This window comes from Panthera leo, chromosome D4 (genome assembly GCF_018350215.1).
Source record: "Panthera leo isolate Ple1 chromosome D4, P.leo_Ple1_pat1.1, whole genome shotgun sequence".
In the NCBI taxonomy this organism is placed as follows: Eukaryota; Metazoa; Chordata; class Mammalia; order Carnivora; family Felidae; genus Panthera; species Panthera leo.
Window position 1 is genome coordinate 30,350,192 of NC_056691.1, and position 10,676 is coordinate 30,360,867.

Below are 10,676 nucleotides of genomic sequence, written 5' to 3' on the forward strand. Positions count from 1 at the left end.
AATGTTTAATCATATAAATGACATCCTTCTCAAGATTCACAATTAAAAAATTAATTAACAGACACAATTTTCACAATTTTATGTTTTTCTCCCTATAAATTAAAGCAAAACCAACCAAACAAAAAAAAAAAAAAAAGGTGCCTTTGGTGCCTGTTACCACTTGCCTACTGGAAATCACCAGCATATGATCAAGATAGTAAACAAGCCACAAATTAATATTAATGGGAAATTTCAGAAGCAGCTAAATGGGGTTAGTCTGAAAGTTTACCCAATCTTGTCTTTACACTTGAGAACAAAAATCACAAACTGCAGAAAACAAAATGCAAACATGTTTAGTTAGGCCCACAGAGAGTTTTGTAAAAATCTGAATGTGTTGCTGGCATTTACAAATTTGATGTAAAAATTCAAAATCCCTGCTTCTCTTGGAAAACGTCCAGAGGTGTTAAAATAAGGGCATAGTGAACCCAATCTCATCTCCTGAGTCCTTTCCTCTCAGCACAGTGGCTTAAACTGAGTCCCAAATGCACACTTCAACTTTGGCAACTATATCCTTGTCCCACTCCAGCCTCCAATTTATTCATTTGTTCCCCACCAGGCCTTGAGGCTTTCAGTCTTCTGGCCCCTTGCTTTAAAGGGTAATTAAATTCAATTAAGAAAGCTGAAACAAGTAATTGCTTTTTCCTACAAATACAACTGTTCCTAAATTATAGAAAGACTTAAAATGTGTGTCAATATTTCATGCTGTTTCACCAAAAGTACCATGATCCTCTGGCCCTCCGTCAGCTGAATAAATTTGTAAACCGCAGTCTTAAACAAAAGCACTTAAAATTTCTTTGTGTATAATGACAACTAATTAAGTGGTTAATTTTTCATTTTCACTTACCTGTCCAATTCCAAGAAAAATTGGTGATGGGAAACTATAAAAAACACAGAATAACAATTTTAGCAACTGATAAAAATTTGCAGTCTATAATATGTAATGGCAGGAGTTATTTAAAAATCTTAGACTTTTTTTTCATTCTTAGACCATTAAAACTTAACATAAAATTCATTGACTTTTCATTTGTTCATTTCTTTTCATTTTTAAACTGATTGTTGCTAAACTTGGCAATTTTCTATTGCCCCTTGTCTGTCATCATATTAACAGATAACATGACTATGTATATAGAAAGCCAAAATAATCTGGGGATAAATTATTAGAACAAATAATTTTTAGCAAGGTCACTGGCTACAAGATGAATATATGAAAAAACATCATTTCTATATCTACATGCCAGAAGAAACAAAGTGAAAATTTTAAAGAGATCATTTACAATAACACTAAAAGCACATCAAATAATACTAACTGTATATTTTATGATATTAGGAATTACCTTTAGTTTTTTAGGTATGAAAGGTATTGGGGTGGTGTTTTTTTTAAATGAAAGAGCCCTTCTTATAATTTAGAAATACATCTTGAAATGCATATGATGATATGTTTTTAATTTGCCTCAAAATAACTCGGCGGGCGGGAGGGCGCCTGGGTGGCTCAGTCGACTGAGCGTCCAACTTCGGCTCAGGTCATGATTTTGCGGCCTGTGAGTTCAAGCCCCACGTCAGGCTCTGTGCTGACAGCTCAGAGCCTGGAGCCTGCTTCGGATTCTGTGTCTCCCTCTGTCTCTGACCCTCCCCCGCTCATGCTCTGTCTCTCTCTCTCTCTCTCTGTCAAAAATAAATAAACATTAAAAAAAATTTTTTTTTAAACTCTGGGGGGAAATGGTAGGATTGAGTGCAAGGGGGGATACAAATGTAATGAGTTGTTGACACTGGATGACGGCTACTGGGTGATTCATTAGACAGATATATCTCATTTTATCACTCTTCACTTTATTATGCTTTGCAGACACTGCATTTCTTACAAAGTGAGGGTTTGTGGTAACCCTGCCTTGAGCAAGTTTATCGGCACCATTTTTCCAGCAGCATTTGCTCACTTTGTGTCTCTGTGTCACATTTCGATAATGCTCGTGATATTTCACACTTTTTCATTATTATTATTATACTTGTGATGGTGATCTGTGACTAGTGATTATGACTCCCTGAAAACTCAGATGATGGTTAGCATTTTTTTAGCAATAAAGTATTTTTTTAATTAAGGTATGTACATTGTTTTTCAGACATAATGCTATTGCACACTTAACAGACTACAGTATAGTATAAACATAACTTTTATATGCCCTGGAAAACCACAAAATTCAATTGACTCACTTTACTGCAATACTTACTGTATTGTGGTGGTCTAGAACCAAACCCACAACATCTCTGAAGTATGCCTATGCTATTTTTTTTTAAATAATATATCCAGGAACAAACCTAACAAAAGATTAATTAAAGATTACAATAAATGCATTCCATTACAACTGGTGAGAGAAAAAATTCTTTAAAGGCCTGGGATATAAGAGAAGCCATTTTGGATTTCTTTCTAAGTCAGCATAACTACACGTATGCTTTGTTGAAACCAAAAGCCTGATTCATGGCCCACCAAGCATACAATGTACCCCTGCTTTGTGAATGAGTAGCCTAAAAGAAGACCATGTTGTTCTTAAGATAGCAATCAATGCTCCTACTCCCTGTTCCTTGACATTAAAACTTGTGATTCTTGCCTATATGCTAATATATAATCTGAGCTTTTACGAGATGTGAAAACTGTAAAAACCCTGTAAAGCCTGTTCATTCTCTGGAGCTCTTTCTTCTTTGTAAAGAATATGTTTCCTGGGCAGCTGTCCTAACTTGGGCTCGAATAAAGCTCTTACTTTTAGAGACTCCAAAAGGTTTGTTCATTTTGCATCCACACAATGGAAGAGAACAAAGATGAGGACAGATACACACATACATGACACAGATGACAGTGCACAGCAGTGAGGGAAAGATGGTCTTTCAACAAACGGCATTGGGTAAGTTAGATGATACACTTCACACCACATTTAACAAGGCAGCACATCACCTCACCCTGCTCACTACCCAAACCTGCACTGGCTCCCAGTCATTCTCTCAGAGACTCTCCCACACACACACCCCTAGCTCAGCCCTCAATCTGCATGTCAGAGGAAAACACACCTATTTCAGATAGGGCAAGAAGAGAGTAAAGAGCTGACTCGCCTTATCAAAGAAAACAGAATGAATGTCTGGACAGTAACACCATGAGAACGAAATCCATTCTAGTGGATGGACACCAGTTGTGCCACCCAGATACCCCCTTCTACGCTGAGGTATTCATTCCCCAGTTGCCCAAGAACATCCTCAGCTGAAGAAAGCTACCTTGCCAATGGCAAACACCCTCCCTGTGAGCACCCTGCATTCCAAGCCCCACCCCAACTCAGAATTCTGTTGAGTCCTCTCAGCTCCAGAGCCCCTGGGATCAGGCTTTTAACATTTATTCGTTTTTGAAAGACAGAATGTGAGCAGGAGAGGGGCAGAGAGATAGAGGGAGACAGAGAATAGGAAGCAGGCTCTAGGCTCTGAGCTGTCAGCACAGGGCCCAAGGCTGGGCTGAAACTCACGAACCACCACGAGATCATGACCTGAGCGGAAGTTGGAAGCTTAAGGGACTGAGCCACCCAGGAGCCCCCAACCCCACAAAATAATTTTAATTTTTTTTAATGTTTACTTTTGAGACAGACAGTGTTAGTGGGGGAGGAGCAGCCAAAAAAAATTTAACAGATATTGATTCTAGGTAGGGGGAATATAGATAATTATTTTCTTTGTACTTTTCTGTATTTAAATAATCCCCAATTTTTTAAATGAATTCTTGTAGGAGTGAACGCGAGGAAGTGAAGACAATAAGTGTGTACACAACTGGTAAGACTCAGACTCTGAGAGGAACAGAGAAACGAGGGTCCACGAGGGATCAAAAATGGGTTGTTGTTGCTTAAGAAACCTGAACACGTTTTCAGGGCTAGAGCTGCTGAGGCAGAATGAGGAGGGGGTAGAAGGAGTGGAGCATTGCACCCACAGAGAGGAGAGGGGGACCTTAGGTGGATAAAAGGCTCCCTACATATTAGCATAAGGGCACCGTGGGGGCCTCAAATGACACCTTCCACTTTCTCAATAAAGTATCGGAGAAGGGGAGTGGAGGGCGGGGGGAGAGGGGGCGGGTGGGATTCCAGGAGGCAGGAGAAAGCAGAAAGGAGTCAAAGCAAAACCCCAGAAGAAACGAGTGGGCAGGAAGGAGAGTCAGCTGAGCTTTGCGATCACCACTCTAAAGCTCAGAAGTGGTTTCCCTCCCACAACAGTCTGACTTGCTCAGTGAAGGAAGGAGGCATGCGGCAGGCTGTGCCAGACCAGGGCCAGGCCCAGTGGGCCCCAGAAAGGACTCCAAGGTTGGATGTGGACACCAGCAGGAGACAGCACCGGGCGTGAAAAGCTGGTGGGTCACAGCCAAGCATGCACCCCCCGGGGAGTGTCTGCAGGAAGCAAGGCCACATCGACTGCCAGGGTTCCCCGCAAGGAGTCCCTGAGTCCCCAAGGTTGACACCAGTCCAGATGGAGATCAGGCCTCTTCCTTCTGTGAGTGACAGGAGCTCAGAAGCCACCACAAAAGACCATAAGGAGTGGTAAGTCTGGAGCACACAGAGTCTGGGCAGTGGGGAGCCAGGAGGACCCCACCCCACCTCCTGGCCACACCTGCGGTGAAACCAACATCCAGCTGCGTCCAGGGGCCAAGGAAGCCAAGGAAGCGGTGTCTTCAGGAGAGAGCAGGTTTTCACCAAAGAAAGAGAAAATTACAAGTTGTTTTTGTTTTTAGTATGGATTTCCAGTTCCCACTGCCCGAGACTCGATACAATATATTTTATAAAAACCTCTCCAAGTAATTCACAGTCCCAGGCAGGTTTGAAAACCACTGTGCTAAATGATCCCAATACCCTAGGATACATAAAGAACTAGACATACAGGAAATACTCATTGAACTGAATACAACTAAGGTCTATATTTTTATTAAGCACCATTAGTAAATTCTTGCATGTCCTAGAGAACAGTGTATTTCAGTGGCAACAAAAAAGCAACTCCAGACCACCCCACCACCCTCATGAATCTGATTCCAAAGACCCACTAGTGTAACCAACTAGCCACAGATTCTTAGGTGACCTTGCTTTTCCCTCCCACCCTAACAGATTCTGAGAGTTCATATCCTTCAAAGATTTCTCTGTCCAACTAGATAAATCTAGCATTACAATGAACCAGATAAGTCTAGCGTAAGAAATAAGGAACACCACTCATCAGACCTGAACCCCAACCAGAAACAATCTGTTCAAAATGCAGGAGAAAAAAAATATTCCTTGAGCTACATTCCCATGACCCTGTGCATTAGGTAATTATCAAAATGCCCTTCTTTCTACTCTACAACACAATATTCTATCTTCAAACATCTAATGTTTGGATCAGATTTTTGTGGTTTATTGTTGTAACCAAATCAACCCAACCCTCCTCCCCTCAAAGATGTGCTCCTAAAGCATTTTGAGATGAGAGAATGAATAATGTTATTTGAACAGGGTTCTCCAACTGTATATTACATTACGGAAATGTGAAATGTTTACTTCTAAGGATTGAAAGAGTTTTGTCTTACAGAGAAAAAAAAACTCCATTTCCTCCTTTAATCATGGACCTCAACATTTTAAAGATGGAAAGGCTAGAGTGTAAGATATCTCATATAATCCTTCCTGGTTGGAGACTTCCCCTTCATCTTCAAAGCACTTAACCACTGTTTACTGGTCCCTGCTTCCAACAAGAAGACACCTGTTTTTGGAGGCAGTGACTGCCATGGCCAGAGAGCACACGGCTCATTCAAGTGCAGAAAATAGAGACCAACCTTCAAACTTCATCCAACATAACTGCCAACCACTCCCAAACAAGCCTATTAGTAGCATTCTCTTATTATTTTTGGTCAAAAATGTTTAGTTTTCTTTTTTGTTCATTAGCAGTGTTGGTGTTTCCCATGGACACCAGCAAGCATGCTTGCAACACACTGGGAGAGACTTGTAAAGAACATCAACAGCTGTAAGATCACCAAAAAATATCCCAGATCTCTCTCTTCCCTCCATATCTGTCTGCTGCTGCCCCTCCCCACAGTCTAAGACATCTTTTAGAATTATCTAGAATACTAGATAATTCCCTGTGCTTCCACCCTGGTCCTCAAGATCATGTTACTCCTCTGCTCAACACTGGCTGGTGGCTCCCATCTCCTGAGAGCCTCCATGGCAGCTTCATAGGCCCTCCAGGATCTAACAATCCATCACCCTCACCTAGTACCATTTCTACCCAAACACCCTTCTCTTTCACGCTTGGAATGTTCTTTCCTCATTTCCTTCGTGTCACTCATCTCTTGGCTCAACTGTCACCTCCTCAGTGAAGCTTCACTGATCACACTGAGATGGCAAACTCCTTCCCATGCCACACTCCCTAACTCCCTTCCCTGCCTTATTTTTCTCTCCTGACCACACAACTGCATCTGACATAATATAAATTCTATCAGTTTATTTACTGATTCAGTAGAAAGCTCCATGTAAGCTTTAGGAGGATAGATATTTGCTCCATGACATTTAGGTTTCTGATCTGCTTTATTCACTCCTATATCTCAAGTGCCTAGAATAGTGCCTGGCACATAATAGGTGCTTAAGAAATATTATTGAGTGAATGAAGGGTCTGATCCTGCCTTTCCTGCCTCCCTCCCCCCATCATCTCTCCTACCTTCTTCCATTTGCTCATTCAGTTCCTCCAACAGAGCAAACTCATGCCCACTTCATCAGACTGCCTGTCTGGAATGCTCTAGCACCAACCGCTCCATCCCAGGCACTCTCATAACATACCTGAAATCACCCTGCTTATTCTTGAACCCACTTCCTTTCTGTCTCTACCAATGGTATGGAATCTCCAGAGCAGTGGCTCTGTGTTGATCACACCTGCTTCTCTGGTGCCTGCAATGGGCTTGGCACACAGTAGGTGCTCAGTAAATATCTGTGGGAGATGTAACCGGCCAAGCACCTGTGGGTCGCAGCTTTCTCAGGTATAACATAAGAAACCTGAAGATACTCTCTGAGGTCTCTTTAGGCTCTTTATAAAATTCTGATTTTATACTCTTGTAGCACAGACAGTATAGTTTACAAAGAGCAGCTTTACTTAAACGGCAGCTCCTGTGAAGCTTTGGAAGGTAATTAACAGGTAATTAACAGGACTGTAATTATCCGGCTTTTGCATTTGAGAAAACTGCTGACTTTGGGTCTGGCCCAACAGGCACAGCTATTAGATGGTGGAACTGGATCTAAATCCACAGTGCTCTCAGTGCTGCTATAAGGATAGCAGAATTAAACAGGATTTTCTAGTCCTTACAAATAGGCTCAAGGAACCAGGAATCTGGTTTACTGCACACTAATCCAAGAAAGTACGTCATGAGAACTTTTTTTCCTCGTCATGTGAACTCCTAATGGTTTTCCCCAGTCTTCTATGAATACACTGGTAATTTGACAATGAATGATCAAACGATAAACATAAACTTATCCGCTTAGGACTCATCTGATTGTTGACCATCTCCACTTGTGTAAACTGTTCGCCTTTAAAGTTCACATTCAGATCACTTGTTTCAGCGCACCGGGGCACTTGAACGCTTTGGGGTGTAGCTCTACAAGCGCGCTACGCAGGGTCTCTGTCTCGCAGTAGTAGTAAGCGGTGGAGAGGCGTATCCGCGATTACTGAGAGTAAAACGACTTTGTTAGCTTGTGGCTTGGGTTGTGGAAGGTCCCGGCTCGGTAAAAACGCGGTCAGTGTGTCGAGCCCACAGCCACCCACGTTGGCACCGGAGTCGGCAGTGAGACCCCACGCGCTCCGTTCCTGCCAGCCCGCGGACCCCCGCGCGGCCAACGTGCTGGGAGCGCAGGGGCAGCCCCGCCGCGCCCCGAACCCCGGGACCTCACGCGGCGCCGCGAACGGACGGTCCCGGGACCCGGCGCCCCGCGGACCCCGCCCGACCCCCTGGCGCTCTCCTCACCGGTAGGTGGTCAGCAGCGCCTTGTTGACCAGCACGATGAGGAAGGAGCAGGCCCCGTAAAAGAGCGCCGACAGCAGTTTGGCCACCCGGGAAGGCCCCCGCGCGGACGCGGGATCCGCGTCCGCGCCCTCGGCCTGGCGGCCGGCAGTCATGTCCCGCGGCCGCGCGCCGCCCGCCGGCCTCCGCCACTCTCCGGCCCGCTCCGCCCCAGTTCCGTCCCCGCCCGCGGCCGGCCCGCGAGAGGGCGCGGCCGAAACAGGAAGGGCCGCGGCCGCCCCGAGCGCGCCCCGCCGCTGCGGCGTCGAGGGGCTGGAGCCCGCGTCCCGCAGTTCCCGGGTCTGAGCTCGGCAGAAACGGGGTCCCGAGAGGTGAAAAGTCCTCGCTCCTTCCCAGCGCCCCTCCCGGGGAGACGCTTCAGTTTGGTCTGAACGTTTGTTTTGCCTTTTTTTTTTTTTTTTTCATACATTTTAAACATATAATTAACGTACAACGAAATGCAGGCTTTACGACCCACAGTTCGTTGTTTGGACAAATGCTTACACCCTTGTAACCACCCAATCAACACATTAACATCACCTCAAAAAGTGCCCTTTGTGCCCCCACTGAAACCAACCCCATCTCATTCTGACTTCTATTGCCGAGTTAGAGGTCCCTTTTTCTAGAATTTCATAAATAAATTTCATGTATGTACTCTTTCAAGGCTTTTTTGTACTCTTCTTTATTGCTTTTGCTTCCCACCCTTGTTTCTTTAACTTGCTGAAGAGGACCACAGTTTGCCTATTCACCAGTTGATGGGCATGTTGGTTGTTCCTCGTTTAGGACTATAACCCAAAATGCTTCCATGACCATTCGTGTACAGGTTCTTCCGTGAACCATTTCCATTTCTCTCCGGTAAACACGAAGGAGGAAAGGTTAAGATGGGTGCAAAGTCTCGAGTCTTTTCTTGCCTCTATGTGCTTTATGGCAAGTTGTCTCCTTACACACGGGCCCATTTCTTTTCTAGGCAAAGGGCAACTAGCTCCAGTGTCTGTTGTTCATAGGAATTGAAGAGTCTCCCACAACGGTCTACTTTGACCACACTCTACCTGCTGTAACATTTTGCAGGTAAGTGTCCCCTATTTTCATTCTATAATGAACTTATAAAAATCTTAAAGTCTAAGGGTGCCTGGGTGGCTGAGTCGGTCAGCCATCCGACTTTGGCTCAGGTCATGATCTTGCAGTTCCTTGAGTTTGAGACCCTCATCTGGTTCTGTGCAGATAGCTCAGCCTGGAGCCTGCTCCGGATTCTGTGTCTCCCTCTCTGCCCCTCCCCTGCTGACACTCTGACTCACTCTCTCTCTCAAAAATAAATAAACATTAAAAAAAATTTAAATTAAAAAAATCTGAAACTTTGGCTTTTTAGAAAAGCTGAAGATTTCAAATGAAAGAAACATTTGAGTGTAACTGTATTCATGCCATGCAATTGTTTGCCATGCAATCTGTAGGCATTGAACAACCAGGAACATTTTCAGCAGTGATAAGAACCAAAGTAGAACTCTTAATGAATAACTAGCTCTTAAAAAGCCATAAAGAGTCCACATTACCCAAAATAAGAAAGCAAACACACATTAAGACCATTTTAAAATAGAAAACGAAGTCAGATTCCAGTTGAACCAAAAACTCAGAACTTGAAGTCATTTTGGATTATTTCCTTTTAAAAAGATCAGTTTAGTTCCCGTGAGTCTCCAAATAGTTTTGACTGCAAAACAGTAAAGTCATTTTTAATATTTAATCATATTTGCACTTAATTTGCTTCTACATACATACTTCCAGGACCTTCAGTCACTATTGAAATCTCATCCTGTTTAAATCACAACTCACACTGAAGAGTTGCGTGTGAAATTCTCTTGCTCAAAGCCTGGACAGGCTGAACCTTGCCAATTGCAAGTATACGACTAAAGATAAATAATGAAAAAATTAAACCAATTTGCTTGATTCTTTAAACAGTAAACAGGCCCCGGGGTGCCTGGGTGGCTCAGTCGGTTGAGCTTCTGACTTCGGCTCAGGCCATGGTGAGTTCCAGCCCCGCGTCAGGCTCTGTGCTGACAGCTTAGAGCCTGGAGCCTGCTTCAGATTCTGTGTCTCCCTCTCTCTCTGACCCTCCCCCATCCATGCTCTGTCTCTCTCTGTCTCGAAAATAAAATAAAACATTAAAAAAAATTTAAAACAAAACAGTAAACAGGCCCTGAGCGTCTCCTCAGGGAGGTGACCCCAGATTCAACACATCCTGAATATACGATCTTCAGTCTAATGCTCTCCCAGCTGCGCTATTTCGGCTGCTCAACACATCCTGAATATAAATGAAATGAAATCCCAGGTCCTGATCACCCATCAGGCCTAATATAGAGCTGGCAATACTATCCACACCAGTGTATTTTTAACACTGTAATAATGAACCAGATGAGGAAGTTAAATTTACATCTATAATCTAAAAGGCCATAATTTTAAAGTAAAAAAAGCAATCTACACTATGGTGTCTACTATGCTGAAAAGATACCTGAGATGAGCTCATACTGGAATGAAGTAGAAAATGCACCAAATAATAATGATAGGAGAACGCAGGGCCATAGGTGACATTTCTACCTTTTCAATTTTTTATATTATGGTTATTGTTGACAGGAAA

The 10,676-nt window shown here is 43.5% G+C and overlaps 1 protein-coding gene across 3 annotated transcripts in view; it reads right to left on the minus strand.

Moving 5' to 3' along the window:
• Positions 1-8,185, minus strand: part of SLC35D2 (solute carrier family 35 member D2) — a 59,087-nt gene extending 50,902 nt beyond the window's left edge. For 2 of the 3 annotated variants that reach the window (XM_042913404.1, XM_042913403.1), the window contains exons 1-2: positions 8,015-8,185; positions 884-917 (exon numbers count right to left, since the gene is read on the minus strand). In XM_042913404.1, coding sequence (XP_042769338.1) covers positions 884-917; positions 8,015-8,166 — 186 coding nt within the window. In that variant the 5' untranslated portion in view covers positions 8,167-8,185. Of the gene's footprint in view, positions 1-883; positions 918-7,618; positions 7,719-8,014 lie in introns of all 3 variants that reach the window. The other variant, XM_042913405.1, reaches the window with a different exon arrangement.
• Positions 8,186-10,676: the final 2,491 nt, after the last annotated feature.